General features: G+C 38.0%; 1 protein-coding gene across 1 annotated transcript in view; it reads right to left on the bottom strand.

Moving 5' to 3' along the window:
* The window catches only part of LOC129242529 (uncharacterized), a 71,721-nt gene extending 53,014 nt beyond the window's left edge, over positions 1-18,707 (bottom strand). Inside the window, exons 1-4 of the mRNA XM_054879215.1 lie at positions 18,633-18,707; positions 565-688; positions 397-482; positions 125-283 (exon numbers count right to left, since the gene is read on the bottom strand). Coding sequence (XP_054735190.1) covers positions 125-283; positions 397-482; positions 565-688; positions 18,633-18,707 — 444 coding nt within the window. The remainder of the gene's footprint in view (positions 1-124; positions 284-396; positions 483-564; positions 689-18,632) is intronic.
* Between the last annotated feature and the right edge of the window lie 1,017 nt (positions 18,708-19,724).

Here is a 19,724-nt window from a genome sequence, read left to right as displayed (position 1 = left end):
CCAAAATTAACGGTATCAAAATAAAAAAGCGACTTTAATGAGCTTCAATTTTTGTACTTCACATAAGCAGTCATACATAGATATGCCTATTATAGAGTAAAGGGGAAAATTTTCAAATACTCACATTCAGGCACATAATAAAAAAATCGATGGTGAATATAAAGCCCACTACGGGATCGAAGTTGACCATTTGCGTTACTGATAAATAGCCCAAATGAAATAGCTCAATCAGGACATCGCAGAGCATAAATACAATCCAAGGCAGCAGAAGCTCACTACGATTCTAGAAAATAAAAGCATTAGCTTTAGTGCAATCATGTATGCTTGGAGTATTGTTGTAGTTAAAATAGAACAAACAATACGTGTGTATGTGCGTATTTGCAAACTCTCACTTACATGCCTCAGTCCCACGAACACCAGTAACGATGATATAACTATGAACACTGAGCATATGAAAAAGAGAATATTGAAAATAACAATAGCTGTAAAGAAACAATTGTAATACAAGATTAATAACAGTTGCATGCCAGTTTGCTTTGTTCAGGCTGCGCGTGCAAAACTTACCGGGTGTTATCTCCCCTTTGGCCAGTATGCTTTCTCCTACAGGTTGATCTCTACTGCCAGCCAGAAATTCTTGCTCATCGTAAATGGAAATAAGCATTACCAGAGTGGAGAAACCAAAGTACACCTGTACATATTTACAGAGCAATTAAAGTGCAAATTAATAAATTTAACGTTTTCACGACTTGGAAGCTTTAAACTATTTTTAAATGCAGCAACGCAAAGAGCCAAGAGAAGTGAAAGTGCGAAAGTTATAGGAGAAAGCTTAAGGGGTGAAACCAGTTTGAACTAATCAAAAACACGACTTTTTTTATTGCATAAATCGCTAGTAAATTGCATAAGCGGTTATCGCGCCAATTAAGAAGAAGAAATTGCTCGTATAGGTACTTAAGAATAAGTGGAAAAAATTTTAAAGCGAAGTTCGCATTATTTCCGATTCTATGAGCATTTAAGAGACCGCCCGTCGGTTCGGCACTGTAGCGCGCGGTAGTTAGAACGGAGCGTTTTTCTCGAAACGACTATTTTTCAACTGGTGAGCACTCTAGCTCAAAAAGTTATCGACCAATCGTTATGAAAATTTTTCTGAGTATTCTTTATTTAGTTTTAATTCATATGAACCTAATTCTGGGATTATATATTATTATCATTTCAAATATATTTTTTGAAGAAAAATAGATGAAAAATATGGTACGAAAAAGTGGCATTGTGTTCAAGCGCCTCAAAAGCATGCAATTTTCAAGATTGTTTTATCACAATTAGGTTCATATTCTTAGGAAACATGTTGTTAATGAAGAAAAAATGTTGTTGATTACAGCGAAAAATTGCATCTTCAGGAATTTTCACCAGCAAGATACTCGGATGGCGATCGTCTATGGACAGCACGCTCTAACGCCACTATTTCCGGCGGAAATGGCTTGAAAAAATTTAAAAGTGTACTTAGAAACATGAATAAAATACCAGCCAAGTTTAAACAATTTCTGATTATTCCTTCCTTGTTCAAAAAATTCATGAAAAATATCAAAATTTCGGCCTCCTAAACAGGTTTCGCCCCTTAATGTGTGAAGTGTTACGGATGAATAAAAGTATAAATGTTAGCTTTTCTTTATTTTTTTTTTTTAAGTTTAAGTTGAATTAAAACTTCCTGCACCGGCGCGAATGTTGCAGTAAATATTTGTTTTACCGATATTTGATTTGTTTGTTATATTTCTTGGTATTATATTATTTTTATATAAATAAATATAAATAATTGGCGCGCACATCCTTTGATGGCTGTTTGGCTGAGATCCTCCTATTAATCGCGTGAGTCTTGATGTTTTTCCACAAGTGGAGAGACTTACGGTTTTAAGCCGACTTCGAGCGGCAGAGGGCTTTTAATGAGGAGCTTTTTCATAGCAGAAATATACTGGACACTCAATTGGTGTTTCATGCCCGAATGGTAATCAGGCACCAACCCAGTCGGCTATGGCGGTCGCCTATTATAATATAATATTTATCCACCTTAATTTTGTAATAATAATTGCGACCAAAGTCTTCTAATTTTTTACACAGTACCAGATTAGCTTCAAATTTTGTACAAAAGTATTTTTCCATATAACGAAAGCTCGAATTTTTTTTTTATATACAGAAAGTGCGCAAGAGCGTCAATGAGCATTAATGTAACCATAATTCCTTAGGCTTTAAACCGGATATTGGATATTTTTCTAAAAACTCCGATTAAAAGTTTGAAATTTTGATAAAAAAAAGAAGTTGTCTGTAAAGTCGGTTTACTGACGATAGTTTAACGTGATAACGTCATAAGAAAATACTGATTGAATGGTTGCAAAGAAAATTTTAATTTTATTTGTTTGATAGATATTTTGTATGGATATAGAGAATGAGTTAACATTAACATAACATAATATACTTTAACATAACATAACATAACATAACATAACATAACATAACATAACATAACATAACATAACATAACATAACATAACATAACATAACATAACATAACATAACATAACATAACATAACATAACATAACATAACATAACATAACATAACATAACATAACATAACATAACATAACATAACATAACATAACATAACATAACATAACATAACATAACATAACATAACATAACATAACATAACATAACATAACATAACATAACATAACATAACATAACATAACATAACATAACATAACATAACATAACATAACATAACATAACATAACATAACATAACATAACATAACATATCATAACATAACATAACATGCTGTTCAAGCAAGATAACGACGCATTTTTTGGTGCATGCAGCCGGCTACATAGAATTATAAGACGTTATCACGTCAAATAATAATAATAACATTAAAACAACAGGTATTATTAACAAACTTGGTTTTATTTTAAATTCTTCAAGTAAATCAAATTAATAATAATCAATAAGAAGGCATATGCAAATACAAATACGTGAATTTATATATGTACATATGCGCATATACATACACATATACGCTCACTTAAGTAGGAGAGAGCAAGATGTCGAACGTTGCCGTTCGTTTGCTTTGTCGTTCGCTCCGCGCTTTCGCTTGCAGTTCATTCAAGGTAACGGCAATGAGCAAGGTAACGACAAATGAGCAAGGTAACGGCAATGAGCAAGGTAACACTAATTAGCAAAGTAACGGCAATGAGCAAGGTAACGGCACATTTTTTCGTGCGTGCAGCCTGTTAAATCGAATTATAAGACGTTATCACGTCAAAATTCTTGAAATTTTGTAAAGAGTTCGAAACTTTGCCTTATATTCCTGTATAAAAGCATAAATAATAAGAGTTAAATAAAAATTCAATAACTAGTGAACACTTTGCAATAAGTCGCACTGCTACTGTTGTGTACATGAAACTTTGTGGGCCAGTAAACAGACTATTTCTCTACGGTGAAGGAAAGGTTTTTTTCGATGTACATGTGAATATGTACAGCCCTGGTCATATAAATAGCACATTTAGACTTTGAAAGCAAAGAGTTGAATATGTTTTTAAATAATTATTTTTTAAACACTTTAAAACAAAAAAATGTTCAAAAAGAATTTCAGTTCTGATTTAATTTACGAGAACGTTGATAACTCACGAAACCTCCTGGACACATAAATAGCACATCCCAAAAAATTCCAAATATAAGCAATAATAGTAAACAAATCAGATAGTTAAGTAATAATATTGTTTTACCAGATTAGTATTTTGTACTAAATCCACCGTTTTGGATTACTTCTTCAAGCCTTCGCTCCATGCCTCCTACAAGCTTGTGGCATCTTTCCTTTGAAATCGAGTACCAAGCCTCCTCAACTGCGGCCCACAAATCATCAAAGTTTTTAAAATTTTTGTCAGTGATTTTGATCTTAACGTCATTCCACAAATTGTCTATTGGATTGAGATCAGGGCTCTGCGCCGGCCAATCCAGTACATTAATTTTTTCTCTTTTCTCAGCCATTGCTTCACTGTCTTTGCAGTAGGCTTTGGATCATTGTCCAATTTAATGGCATAAACTCAATCACAAATGGCTTCATTTTATTCTGGGGTATATGCAGATACTGAAATATATCCATTTTACCAACCACGCGAACATTCGGCCCAACACCATGCCAGAAAAAAGCTCCCCAAACCATGATGCTTTCGCCGCCGTGTTTAATCGTATTTTTTGTGAGCCTAGGATTTAGCGCTTGATTTTTTGGACGACGTACAATACGAGTAGTTTTGCCATCTGGTCCCATCCTATTTATTTTGGTTTCGTCGGTCCAAAGTACGTTTTTCCAAAACTGAATAGATTTGTCTTTGTGGGCTTTTGCAACGGCAAGTCGGTGTTCGATATATCTTTTTGAGAGGAGTGGTTTTTTTCTGCTTATGCGGCCAAACAGCTGAGCTTCGTTAAGTCGCCTTCCTACAAGCTTTCTGGATACCTGTAGACCAGAATCTTGGTTTATTTCAAACATGATTTGCCGTGCCCACTTAAAAGGATCTGCTTTGCTCTTGCATTAAGAGCATTATAAGCCATTTTCCGAGAGCACATCAGCATTTAAGCTATTTCTGCATAGGCTTTTCCCGTTTTCACTCATACGGTATATAAGAGCTCTTTTCTCCGGCGTGCAATATTTTCCACGTCCCATTTTTAGTAATTACTTTAAAAATTTATTTAATAAACAAAAAATTATACTAAAAATCGCTGAAACAATATTAAAGTTTTACTCTCCGCTGCACAAGTTAAAATGTGCTATTTTTGTGTCCACTTCAAAACAGCAATAAGCATAAATAAAATAGAACGCCAAAAATTCCATAAAAAAAACGGTAAATTCCTCGCATAAATGTAAGCTTAATAACGGTAATAAATGTAAACCAACAAATTTATTTGATCAAAGCAGAGTTCGTACTAAAAACTTAACTTAACATATAAGGTTCGCATTTGTGCTATTTATCTGTCCATGGCTGTATATGCAGTTATGCAGATGTACATGTGAATATCTACAGAAGTACGCATAATTTTTTCGTTATTTCGATTTATCGCTAAAAAGAAATGAAAAAAATCATTCTCACTTCCATGCACAATACAATTGTGATATGTCAGCCGATATTTTTGCGAGTTATGAGTTCGGTCTGCCTCACTTCTTCACTTCACTTCTTGCATCCGACCTGTAGGAAACACGCGATTACGTGGAAAGCAACAACACAAAATATCTTACTTAAGTCGATATATGTACAGAGCTGGGGCAAAGTGTTGTAAGGTACAAAAAGAAAAAGTACTGTAAATTTTCCGCTGAAAAGTAATTGGAATATTCCAGCTAAATGTCAAACTGCTGGCTACATACATAATGCCCGGAACAGAATGGCAGCGCGGAGAGCGGGTAACGGTTTCACGGGTGGTGAACAGCTGATCTACTTCCGTCGGAAAATTTGGGAGGACAAACCCGACAGAGGCGATTTTATGCTGACAATTTGTGGTTACCATAAAATTAATTTTGTAGTGACCTTTTTTCATTTGCTATATTTGTGAAGCAACTCATTGTAGCTCATTATTCCAAAAAAGAACTTTTTTCTATATTATTGATATTTTGTGGGCCGTCCTGCCCAATAAATATTATTTGCTTGTTATTTGCCTGCCGTTGCTTGTAAGCAATTAAATTATCAGCAAGTGATCAGACAACCAGCCCTGAGTCTTCAATCCGTCGGAGAAAATTGAATTGAATCTAAATATTTCACCACCGTAAAAATAACCGATGACAAGAAAACCGTACCCGCCACAGTTCTGTACAATTTCCAGCGTTTAAATGTGTTCTGATTTTTACAGCGGGTACCCGCCAGAGCGTTACCCGCTGACTGCTACAATTCTGTTTAAAATATAAAACCAAGGCACATCTATACTTGGTGATAGCAGTAGAAAAGCTAATTTCTTTTTTTTTTTGCAATGATAAAGTGATGTACTTTCTTGTTGTTGTTTCGCTTATTTTCTTATATTTTTATTACAAGCCAAAAATTGTAAAAACCTCGCACAGCTTTCTTTTTACTAAACTTTATTTCCCTTGCAAGCGCAGCTGTTAATGCTGAGCGAGCTAAGACAACCGTTTGTACCAGTGTCTGCACCTGAATACCTGACTTCCTAACTGCCAACGTCACACGCGGACTGTCGTGTGGCTCCACTTAGCTCGATCAGCGATTCCCACGCTTTTGGACTGCTTGTGTTTGGCTTTGCTGCATGCGCCCCCGTTCTTAGTCTGAGTTACTTAAGCTTAGGTTTAGATTGTGTTTGCTGCTTACCGTCGTGGTATGTAAACTTGCACACATAAAATAAAACACAATAGAGCAGCTGTAAGTAAATGAAAAAAAAAACAATTTTGGATATTCCTTTTGCATGTCGAATGCAAAATAATTCAACGATAAATATTTTCGATAAAAACGAGTTTAACGTTTTTAATACGATACGCACGAGGCTGCTAGGCTGAGTGGACTGAATATCAACCCCACAAAGACCAAAATTGTGATATTCAAACAAATAAGAAAAAGTGGCTTTCCAGGCCCCCATTAAAGATTGTGAGATTTGCACTTGCTACCAAAGTGAAGTACCTCAAGATTATTCTACACTGTAAACTGCAAACTGATGGTATTTCATGCTTGCTGTTTAATCTCGCCCTTGAAACAGTAATAAGGGAAGCTGGCGTAATCATAGACGGGAAACTAAATATATTCTTCAAAACGCTACAAATCCTGGCATAAGCGGATGACTTGCCATGTTCACTTTAAAGAAACCTTTATAACAATTTTTAAACGGGAAAAAAAGGAATTATCACTTCGGGCAATGATGTAGTCACCACATTTGCAAGCAGTGCAGAGCGGCCTAAGCCGTAAAATAGGTCAATATATTTTCGAAATCGTTCAGGTGTTGAAATATCTCGGAATCAAAATTGCAAAAAAAAAAGACAACATAACGACAGAAATTGATCAAATAATACTTGCTATGAACCGATGCTGGCAAGTTGTTAGAAACCTTAAACGAGGAATAAATCGAACTGGAGACAAATGATAAATCAGTCCAGACGCGGACCGGGCTGTAGAGCTAACAATTTTTTTGATAATGTAAACCTTACTGAAGCAGAAAATCGAAGATAGGTGTAATAAATATTTTACAAACATTTTACTATGCACTAAATTTCTAGTGGTAATAACATTAGAGAAATTGTGCGAAATACTCGATATAGTAAAATGGAACCACAAAAGAAGGCGAGAATTAAAGGTACGGTGCACTCGTCAGGGCTTATTTACGCTGCCTCTGTCTGATACCCTTGCACTAGTGTTATGTAGTGGATAAAGCTCCGGACATGCCAAAGCACTGCTGTTAAGACAGCCACGGTATGCCTCCCGTTGTCCCCTTTGCAACACTTACATAATAAGGCGCAGATGGTCCCTGTCAAAGAGCACAACAAACTGCTCAGCAAACAGTTTTTACTTGGGTGCTTTCATAGGTTGCTTGACCCAGAGCCGCCTCCTAGGCACGTCAGAAGATTCTCTTCAACTACTCCGACGAGATGCAGGACAAAACCAAGCGCCAACTACTGGATCGGACATTGTTTGGACATACACACAACGACATATATCGGAAAACACTTAGCACCTTCCTAAACTCCCGACCCTCGAATGCCGTAATCGGAGTCCAACCACCACCCACAACAGGTGAAGAGCTCCAGCTACCCCGAGAGACCCGCGTAACCTTGGCACGATTACGTTCTGGATACTGTAACAGACTAAATTCATACCTATCCAGAATTGACCCCGACATACCAAATACATATCCAGCATGTGAAGGCCCCCGCACGACACTAACCACCTTTTAAAATGTCGCAACAAACCCACTCATCTAACATCTCTTTCCGTCTGGACCCAAGTTGTCGGAACAGCATGTTTGCTGTTCCTACATTTAGAGGAATTAGACGAAGACGACCGGTAACTACACTGCGCTGACAGTGTTTAGTAAGCTGCTACAACCACGAGGTTGGAAGCAACGTGTCCGTAGGATTGGCCACTTGGCAAAACTGCTGATGACCGGAAAACCGAACACTACACGCCCGCGATTAAGACGACCAAAGAGATGGAAGGAGTGCTAGACATCGGCATCAACATCCGATCACTTTTGTATTGCATCGTTCATAAGCTTTCGCTAGAAACAGCATAATAAATAAATAAAGATGGTGAAGAAGAAAACGAACATTCGTATTTGAGCTGCTACGACTCGTACTGAAGAGAGAGTAGGAGTGCAAAAATGTCTCGCCTTGCTTTAAGTCAATATAAATACATTCCGAGTATGAACCAAAACGAGCGGCAAATACAATTTCTTTAAACATATTAGCACCAGGCACGGCCGCAACAACTCATTAAACTCATTGCAATCGGATGAACTGCTCATGGGTGTTTGAACTACAAATTTAAAAATTCCCACATTTATATATTCATAAGAGGAAATTACATATCGACCACCGGTTCACGAGTGAGTTTCAATTCAAAGCCTACTGGGAAGATATGCAGCATCGAATAACTGGCTGGGATGTACTTATATGAGTATTATTTACTCATAACGGTCACGCGTCGACAGACAATGCCTAAAGCCCGAGTATGCATTTCATGTGTACATATGAAAATATCTTGAATGTTGCTAATTTCCACGAAAGCAAATATTTAGCTTGCATAAAGCGTGCTGAATGTGCCGTTTGATGCAAATACAACAAGCTCACATCTGTATTATTTACATATATTCAAAACTTCATGCTTTGATGCTGCCGGTGCGCATGGCGTATGAGTGATCTGATTTTACTTAGGGTGCGTGCATGTCAGAGCTGTGATAAGCGATAAGAGCGTCGATAAGAGCGAAGCGTAGAATATTAATGCATGCATTTTAATAGAAGTGTGCATGTCGGAGCAGCGCGCTAACTCACTCTTCGCTCGCTATCATCGATAAGAGCGTAGAAATTGTAGGCTAGTAATTTCTTCGCTATTATCGATGATGGACACACAAGATTTTATAAGTGCAGTATTTTTAAAACTTGCAATTTGGGATCAAAAAGATCCAAATCACCACAACAGGTTCATTTTGGATAAATTGTGGCAAAGTATTGCAGCTGACACATGAACTGGTTAATAAATCAATACCTATTTATATTGAATGTAACACTGAAAACACCACGGCTAGATGTGATGACAATGCACAAAACAATGAATATCCGATTTAGATTCACAATATTCTGTCTATTGTAAGCATCAATCGCTCCTCTTGCAAGATTGGTCTGTTGTGGCAGTTTTGCCAATTATGCTGCAGTCGATCCGAAATTTGAGACAGAATATAATCGAATGTATCGCTTGTCATTCTCATATATTCGAAAAACTTTTTTGGATCTTGTCTCAAACTATTATAGAGATGGTGAAATTCTCCGAGTTCTAGTCTTGCTTGGTTTATAGGATGCGTCGAAAACTGACGTTTTTCCCTTACAGTATTATGTAGATGATAATATGCAGCAGTAGGCGTCAACAACAACATATTTTCTTCCTCTGAATCACTCATTAATATAAATATTATAGCTCTTCACTTTTCAAAAACTTAAAATGCAAATGCAACTAACGCTCTTATCGCAGCTCTGTTTTATACCCCACACAAAACTAAAGCTCGACGCTATGCTTTTGTCGCTGCTCTTATCGATGCTCTTATCGCTTATCGCATCTCTGACATGCACGCACCCTTAGGCAAACAGCGCTTTAGGCGAAGTCTGAGTATCTATGATTTTTAAACAAAATGTGCTTAGGGGGCGAATTAAGTACACGCACATGTACAAAAATAGCCGCATATGCAGGCATTTCGAAATACTGAGATGCTCTCCATCTGCTTTGTAGAAAAATAACAGACAACTGAAGAGGAGGTGCAAGAGGCTTATATACGGTGGGCCAAGTAAAATTTGCTTTTTGAATCGGCTATAAAAAAAAAACGAATCAATATTTTTTCAAACTGGCTTTACAGTAGGCCATTCGATCAACCCAATTTTTAAGCACATTTTCGATTGTTTGGGCTCCAATTTCATGAATGGCAACTTCGATTTCATGTTTTAAAGCATCAATCGTCTCGGGATGGTTCGCTTAGCATTTGTTCTTAACGGCTCCCCACAAAAAATAGTCCAACGAGCTTAAATCACAGGTCCGAGGCATTGATATCGGAATTCAAAAACGGTAGTTAAAAGTTCGAGTGTAACTTTGGCAGTGTGACAAGTTGCACCGTCCTGTTGAAACCAAATGTCGTCCATGACATCCTCTTCAACTTTTGGAAACAAAAACTCGTTGAGCATGTCGCAGCTCCTCGCTAATTTTCGAAAAAAAAATGACCCGATGATGCCGCCAGACAAAAAACCGCACCAAACAGTGACTCGTTGAGGATGCATTTGCTTCTCTACAGTAACGTGTGGATTTTCTGAGCCCCAAATCCGACAATTTTGCTTATTGACGTAGCCACCGATGTGAAAATGAGCTTCATCAGAAAATATGATTTTTCGGTAAAAATGCTCATCTTCGGTCAAACGATTTTCTGCCCATTGAGCGAACCGAAAACGCATTGGATGGTCATTAGGCTTCAGTTCTTGCACCAATTGAACTTTGTACGCCTTCATACCGAGGTCTTTATGCAAAATTCTCCTCAAAGAAGTGCGTGAAATGTTCAATTCTTGAGAACGATGACGAGTTGAGGTTGTTGGATGTTCAGGCACGGACGTTTTTGTACACTGCTGACGTTTGGAGGTTTTTTGGATCAAAAATTATATTTTTACCTTCCAACTGATTTGTCTCAATGCACAAACTATTCAATGAATTGCGAAAGTTTAACTACTTAGCGTGTTATTTGGTTGCAGTGTACTTACTCTCATTTGAGCACACTAGGCAATACTACTTTAAATTTTGTCATTTATTGCTTATGTCCTTAAAATTTTGACAAAATGCAACCATTTTCCATGGGAAGGTTTGCGAAATAAATTTCAAGTGCGAAGTAGAGCGAGACGCATCGGGTTCTTTGGAGATTTTTTCCACAATAATGTGGGAACCGGATAGTTCAACTTACGTCAAAGGATATATATTTGAATAAAACTAGGCAATGAAATTGAGAGAAAGAATCTGCGTAAAATTTTTGGACCTTTGCACGTTGGCAACGGCGAATATTGCAGGCGGTGGAATAATGAACTGTATGAGTTTTACGACGACATATACATAGCGCAGCGAATAAGGATGCAGCGATTACGTTGGCTGGGTCAAATCGTTCGAATGGGTACAAGCACTCCGGCTATAAAAATGTTCGATGCAGTACCAGTTGCTGGTATTAGAGGAAGAGGAAAGCCTCCTCTGCGTTGGAAAGATCAAGTGAAAAAGGACTTGACTTCGTTTGGTGTGCCCATATGGCACGAGAAAGAAACGACTGGCATGCTTTGTTAAACTCGGCCAAAATCGAGCAAGCGGCTATCGCGCCAATTAAGGTGAAGAAGAAGAAGAATAGGAATGAAATATCGTTTGAATAATGAAAAGTTAGAAGGCTTTTTAAGTACTCAGGACCTAATAAAATTAAGCAAATGCTCTTGCTTTAATGCCAATGAGCAATGAACTTAAAATGTGATTGAAGCTATATTTTTTAGGTGCTTATGTGAGGCAATGGCAAACCTCCGAGCGTATTTCTGCCATGAAAAAGCTCCTCATAAAAATATCTGCCGTTCGGAGTCAGCTTGAAACTGTAGGTCCCTCCATTTGTGGAACAACATCAAAACGCACACCACAAATAGGAGGAGGAGCTCGGCCAAACACCCAAAAAGGGTGTACGCGCCAATTATATATATATATATATGTGACATGTACGCACTTTATACTAGGTAGTTCAATAAGTTTTGCGGTTTCATAAGAAAAACACAATTTTAGGTCTTGAAATACAATTTATTCTTCAGTATCTCCCTGAGCATCAATGCACTTTTTCCAACGAGATTCCAATTTATGAATTCCATCCCGGAAATGATCCATCACTTCCACAGCTGTTAGGACCTCATCATTTGATGAAAAATGCTATCCATGCATGCCTTCCTTTAGGTCTGGACACAGATGGAAGTCGCTAGGGGCTTGATAAAAAATATTTTTTTTTTTTGCAAACTGGGTCTTTTTCACCAACTTTTTTCTTCAGCTGGTCTGAAAGATTATTTACAATAATATTTAGAATTTATTATTTTACCAGTTTGCAAGTAATCCGTAAAAAAATTCCTTTCGTATCGCAGGGAACTCACACGAACTAGTTTCGAAGCGAAAGCACCAGGTTCACACCACTCTTTCGCCTCTTCTTTTGATTTGGAATCATGGTGGTAGACTCACATCTCATCCGTAGTGATGAATCTTTGCAGAAAATCCACTTTATTGATTCCCTAGCCACAATACTATTGTAAAATTGAAAATTTTCGCTTCGTTGATCGGTGAAATAGGATCTTGTTGAATTGCTTTTACGTCTGTTGCCGAGGTTTTTCCCCACAACGCGCGAGATAATTTTAGCAAAACTCGTCTGTTTTTAGGAGCAGTGTAAATTTTCGCCATATCAAAACTGTTTATTTTTGATAATAGTAGACATCAAAAAACCAATAGGAGCCGCATGCTAAAAACAGCAAACGAGTGAAAATTCAAATCAACAATCGGTGTGGCAACAGTAACTGCTATAAATACACACATACACCTTAGGGGTATTTGATGACGCTGCAAAATTTTGTGATTATACGCCATTTGATTATCAGAGGGCTGTGCTGATTTCTTCTGAAACATAAGCGCAATGAACACGTGTATGCATCTAGCATATAAAGGGTCTTTCAAAAGGCGCGCCTAGAAGTCATTAGTGAATAATTTCTAGACGGTACCTATTTTTGATGTCACTCTTGACATTTGTCAGGTAGACAGAGGCACGATAGCACAACGCATTAAAATTATGGAAACTTGTTCTAAAAATAATCAATATTTAAGAACAACAGATCGCAAAATTCGTGCCTTTTTGGTAGAAATAATCGTCCGAATGAGTCGACAATTCAATGGTTGATGAAAAAGTTCTAAGAAGCTGGTTCTGTCAAGGATAGAAAAAAAGCTGGCAAACCAAAAACTGAACGTTATGTTGAAATTATTGCTGCTGTAGGGCAAAGTATTGCAAAACAATCTTCAACATCGATATCTCGACGTTCTCAATAATTAAGCACTCATGAATCGACTGATTGGAGGATTTTTCCTGTAAACGTGCGTGGTAGTGGAGTTTTAAATAATGTCATTTTTTACATGCAATTGTTAGGTTTTGTATATTAAATAAAAATAGTGAAACCTGAAAGAATCTAAATTCTTATATATTTTATTTTAAAATAACATCTAGTCGTGTCTTTCGAAAGACCCTTTAGTATACTAAATCAAAATCGAAGCAAACCCATGAGTCGTAAAATAAGCACATAACTCAGGGGAACATATGCAAAGTGCATATAAATTGGTTTTTTTTATTTTTCATAGCGATATACGAGTGTATGTGAGTGCTTTAGTCAAATGCCACAGATGCGTTTAACGCATAAATTTACCAATACTCGAGAATTCATTTATTACGACTTTAGCGATATGAGGTGCTCACAAGGTGTTTAATCGATATGAAAGTATTATTATTATTTATTTATTAAAATATAATATTTATAAAATTATAGATTCGTCTAATGTAAACGCACTAGCTATCAGGCCTATCGGCTAATGTGAAAGTAAAACTTCTTCTTAATTGGCGCTATAACCGCTTACGCGATTTTGGCCGAGTTTAACAACCGGCTACCCGGCGCCAGTTGAACACACCAAGTGAAGCCAAGTCCTTCTCCACCTAATCTCTCCAACGCAGAGGAGGCTTTCCTCTTCCTCTACTACCACCAGCTGGTACCACATCGAATACTTTCAGAGCCGGTGCGTTTGTATCCATTCGGACGACATGACCCAGCCAACGTAGCCGCTGGTTCTTTATTCGCTGCGCTATGTCTATGTCGTCGTAAAGTTCATACAGCTCATCGTTCCATCGTCTGCGATATTCGCCGTTGCCAACATGCAAAAGTCCAAAAATCTTACCCAGAATCTTTCTCTCAAACACTCCAAGCGTCGCTTCATCGGATATTGTCATCGTCCACTATTCTGCGTCATACGTTCCGTACGGCATTATGAGAGCCTTGTAGAGTGTTAGTTTTGTTCGTCGAGAGAGGACTTTAGTACCCAATTATCTACTTCGTTCAAAGAAGCACTTGTTGGTAAGAGAGATTCTACGTTGGATTTCAAGGGTGACATTGTTATCGGTGTTAATGCTGGTTTCTAAATAAACGAAATCTTTTACAACCTCGAAATTATAACTGTCTACAGTGACGTGGGTGCCCATTCGCGAGTGTGCCGACTGTTTTTTAGAAGACAGGAGGTACTTCGTTTTGTCCTCGTTTACCACCAGACCCATTCGCTTTGCCTCTTTATCCAGTTTGGAGAAGGCAGAACTAACAGCGCGGTTGTTAACACCGATGATATCGATATCATCGGCATACGCCAACAATTGTACGCTCTTATAAAATATTGTGCCTGAGAGTCACACGACAGCGAGTCACCCTGTCTGAAACCTCGTTTGGTATCAAACGGCTCGGAGAGGTCCTTCCCAATTCTGATGGCGCTGCTGGTGTTGAGCAACGTCGTCTTGCATAGCCGTATTAGTTTTGCGGGGATACCAAATTCAGACATAGCGGCATACAGGTAACTCCTTTCCGTACTCTCGACTGCAGCTTTGAAGTCGACGAAAAGATGGTGTGTGTCGATTCTCCTTTCATGGGTCTTTTCCAAGATTTGGCGTATTGAGAATATTTGGTCGATGGTAGACTTTCCAGGTCTAAAGCCACACTGATAGGATCCAATCAGTTGGTTGACGGTTGAAAGTAAAACTTCACTCAATGGCTTATTGGCTTAGGCATAACTAATTTACTATAGGTGGCCATAATCAGATAAACGTTGGCCAGCAACAGTCCTTATTGAAAGAGGCTGTTGTCAGAGCTGCGACACCGTCTCGGCATGGCTGGTACGTTGCCAGATCTGTTGTTATTCGATTTGCCATCAAATCTTTTGGCGGCTACAAGTCGCCCGAACCAGATGACATATATCCTGTCATGCTGCAGGAAGGCACACAGTCCGTGACTGCGCGAAAGTGTCTTTGGGAAAACGTGGGGTCTTTCTCCAAACAAGGTCCTATGGATCTACACAGCTCTGATAAGACCTATTATCACCTACGTATCAGTAGTCTGAATGAGTAGGCTCTCTCTCGTGGGAGTCAGTAGAGCCTTATCGAGACTACAACTCACTGTTGTCATTTGTTGTGCCGGAGCTTTTCGGACTGCTTCAGGCCCGGAATTAGATGCGCTGATTGGTCTACCACAACTTGATGTTTTCATCCAAAGAGAGGTCTTGAAGGTTGAAATCCAATGGGAATTGGCACGGCCTCTGTCCGGCATTGGACAACAGAGAAGTCATGGACTTCGATTCAACGATATTCTCTATGCTCCTTGATTCCATGCCATCAGGAGTCGTACTTGAAAAGAGATACAGTGGGGTGCTGCCAGAGGCTCAATTGATGTCAAACTCTGAAAATGAGTCAGGCAAATACTGTTTTCACATTTTCACGGATGGCTCCAGGACCGAGCACGCTGCCGGCGCTGGTGTCTACGTGCCATCCAGCGGTACAAAATTACACGTTCTGGCTTTATGTTACATGAGCATTTGACTAAGAGAAAGCTCTGTTCAAAGTGAGTGCGGCATTTTCTCACTTTCAAGGCAACGCACCGTTTCACAAGTCAATCAAAAAAATGAGAAAAATACATGAATTGAACTTCGAATTGCCCCCACATCCACCGCATTCGCCAGATTTGGCTGCCAGCGACTGATGGCTGCTCGCGGACCTACAAGAAATGCTCGCCGGTAAGAAATTTCGCTCGAATGAAGAGGTTATCGCTGAAACCGAGGTCTATTTTGAGGCAAGAGATAAATCGTTCTACAAAAGTGATATTGAAATGTTACAGCGGGGCTTGATTGCGTTATTCTTGATGGAAATAACGTTGATGAATATAGCTAATTGTGAACAAAAAAATTTGTTTTCTTTGTTAGGCCTTTAGGACTTTTTAGCCCATGTGGTATAATAAATCTATTTTCATTTCAGCAAATGGATCAAACGAATTTTTTTAGAAGAAAATTAATCCTAAGTCAAAATGGAATTTTTCAGTTTTTCAAAGTTAGCAACCGAATTCGAGTATGGGCCTTCGGAAGACAAAATTGGACTTTTGGTAAAAAATATATTAATTTTCAGTTATTGTGTGTATGTAAGTAACTGTAAATAACCATTTGTGGGAAAACATCAACACGCACATCAAATTTTTCATGTATGTATGTGTGTATATGCATGTAAATAGCTATAATATAAATGTGAAAATATTAGCGTGGACCACTTTTTCTTTCAAAAGGTGGCGCAACATTAATTACCCCATCGAAAGATCTGTAATTTTTGTGAATTGCGTCATACGTCAATCATATTTAGCACATACAAACAGAGCGTGCTAAAGTCGAAATAAAGATGCGCCTCACTCAAAATTATTTGTTTTTTTTTTCATTCAGTAAAAACTATATTTCCACCCGAGATCTCTACATTACAATAGTAATGAATAAGTTCGTGCGGTTTTACAACAGATGGCGTAACTTGGTTATTATTCCATCGATCCACATTTCCAAACATTCATTGGAGAGCTACTGTCGTAAGGCACAAACGTCAGTATAAGTTTTTTATTTGAAGCGTAAACAACAATATTTTTACCACACTTGAAAATGTCGAATTTCGTACCAAATAATGTGTTTTTGCGGGGAATTTTTTAATATGAAGAAAAAAGCAGCCGAAAGTCATCGTATCTTGGTGGAAGTTTATGGTGAGCATGCTCTAGCTGAGCGAACGTGCCAGAAGTGGTTTGCATGCTTTAAAAGTGGTGATTTTGGCTTGGAAGACGAAGAACGCGAGGGTGCGCCGCCAAAGTTCATGGATACCGAATTGGAGGAATTGCTCGATCAAGATCCGGCTCAAACGCAAGAAGAGGTTGCAAAAACTTTGGGAGTTGATCAATCAACCATTTCCAAACGTTTAAAAGCCATGGGAATGATCCGAAAGGTAGGCCATTGGGTGCCGTATGAATTGAAGCCAAGAGACGTTGAACGCCGTTTTATGGCATGCGAACAACTGCTTCAACGCCACAAAAGAAAGGGTTTTTTGCATCGAATTGTGACTGGCGATGAAAAGTGGGTCCATTACGACAATCCAAAACGTCGGGCAACGTATGGATACCCTGGCCATGCTTCAACATCGACGTCGGCGCAGAATATTCATGGCCTGAAGGTTATGCTGTGTATCTGGTGGGACCAGCTGGGTGTTGTGTATTATGAGCTACTGAAACCGAATGAAACGATTACGGGGGATGTCTACCGACGACAATTGATGCGTTTGAGCCGAGCACTGCGAGAAAAACGGCCGCAATACGCCGATAGACACGACAAAGTTATTTTGCAACATGACAATGCTCGGCCACATGTTGCACAAGTGGTCAAAACATACTTAGAAACGCTCAAATGGGATGTCCTACCCCACCCGCCGTATAGTCCAGACCTTGCGCCATCCGATTACTATCTCTTCCGATCGATGCAACATGGCCTGGCTGACCAGCACTTCCGTAATTACGATGAAGTCAAAAAATGGATCGATTCGTGGATTGCGGCAAAACCGACCGAATTTTTCACAAAGGGAATCCGTGAATTGCCAGAAAGATGGGAAAAAGTAGTAGTAAGCGATGGACAATACTTTGAATATTAAATTTGTAACCATTTTACGTCAATAAAGTTTCAAATTTCGAAAAAAAACCGCACGAACTTATTCATACAGTATTAAATAATTCTTAACGAACTTTGGCAACTATGAAAATATGTTAAAAATTCTCAGAAGCAAAAAAATAAAAAAAAATTATTTAGTAAAAGTTTTCATTCGCGGACCCAGCATAAAAAAAATGTTTAATCGGGATTTTATGTTAATGTATATTAGTAGTCTGGTCAAATACTCATTTTTTATAGATATTTTTTAGGGTTTAAAAAAAAAAAAATAAAATGCGATCGTTTTGATTTTATAGTATGTTATTATTGACATCAAATATGATAGTATACAAAAACAATTTTTTTTGACATATTTTTTTGTCGTAGTGTGGCATCTTAAATAGTTCTTAATGAACTTCGGCAACTATAAATTAGTAATTAAAATTCTCCCGAAAATATATTAAGAATTCTCAGAAGCAAAAAAATAAAAATATGTATTTTGTAAAAGTTTTCATTCACAGCCCCAGCATCAAAAGAAAAATGTTTAATCGCTCTTTGCTGTTACTATACAGTACAAGATTTCACTTATATCGATAGGTACACGAGCATATACTTATGAATGTAAATAAATACTCACCAAAGTATACGTCGCACTTGCCATACTGCCTTTGTGTACTGTCTTCCAAAAACAACAAGACTGTAATATCGCCATCTTCGTGTGTGGATGTCTTTTTTACTACGCTTAGCACACTTGACAAAAAACGGATGTAAGCACTTCCGGGTATGTCTAATAAATAAATGTAGCAGTAACAAAAGGGTTCACATGGATGTATACGTTTTACTGAGCAAAGGTAGGCTCATTGCTTTGAATATCACCAATATTGTAAGTGGAATTTGTAATCAAATGAATTTCCAACTTTGGCGTTTCAGATATTATTGGCTAGTTGGGAAAACGAAATGAATTAATAAGCTTCAAGAAAGCAGGTTCATTAGTTATTTATATTCCATATTGATTTATCTTTAGTGTTTCCGATAAAACAGCGCTAATTACAGATTGAATGAGAATGTAAGAATTAATTAGCCAATTTTGCAGTTCAACTTTGACACTGATTGCCAATATTTATGGGCTGAACTTTACTTAGATATATATAAAAAAAACTAAATAAATAAATAAAGTAATCATAATAAAGCTTTTTCTAAAAATTTACTCATAAACAATAAATACAACAAAACTATAATACAACTTTTTCTAAAAATTGGCTCGTAAACAATATATATATAGGTATATATAATTGGCGCGTACACCCTTTTTGGGTGTTTGGCCGAGCTCCTCCTCCTATTTGTGGTGTGCGTCTTGATGTTGTCCCACAAATGGAGGGACCTACAGTTTCAAGCCGACTCCGAACGGCAGATTTATGAGGAGCTTTTTCATGGCAGAAGTACACTCGGAGGTTTGCCATTGCCTGTCGAGGGGCGACCGCTATTAGAAAAATGTTTTTTTATTAATTTTGTTTTCACCGAGATTCGAACCAACGTTCTCTCTGTATATTCCGAATGGTAATCACGCACCAACCCATTCGGCTATGGCGGCCGCCAGCTGGTTTCGTATCAAAGACTTTCAGCACTGGGGCGTTTGTAACCATTTGCTTGGCATGACCTTGCAAACCAAGCTGCTGGTTCTTTATTCCCGCGCTCTGTCTATATCGTCGTTAAGCTTATCGCCTACGAT

The sequence above is a fragment of the Anastrepha obliqua genome, chromosome 3, assembly GCF_027943255.1.
Source record: "Anastrepha obliqua isolate idAnaObli1 chromosome 3, idAnaObli1_1.0, whole genome shotgun sequence".
Lineage (NCBI taxonomy): Eukaryota > Metazoa > Arthropoda > Insecta > Diptera > Tephritidae > Anastrepha > Anastrepha obliqua.
This window is presented reverse-complemented; position numbering and strand designations above follow the sequence as displayed.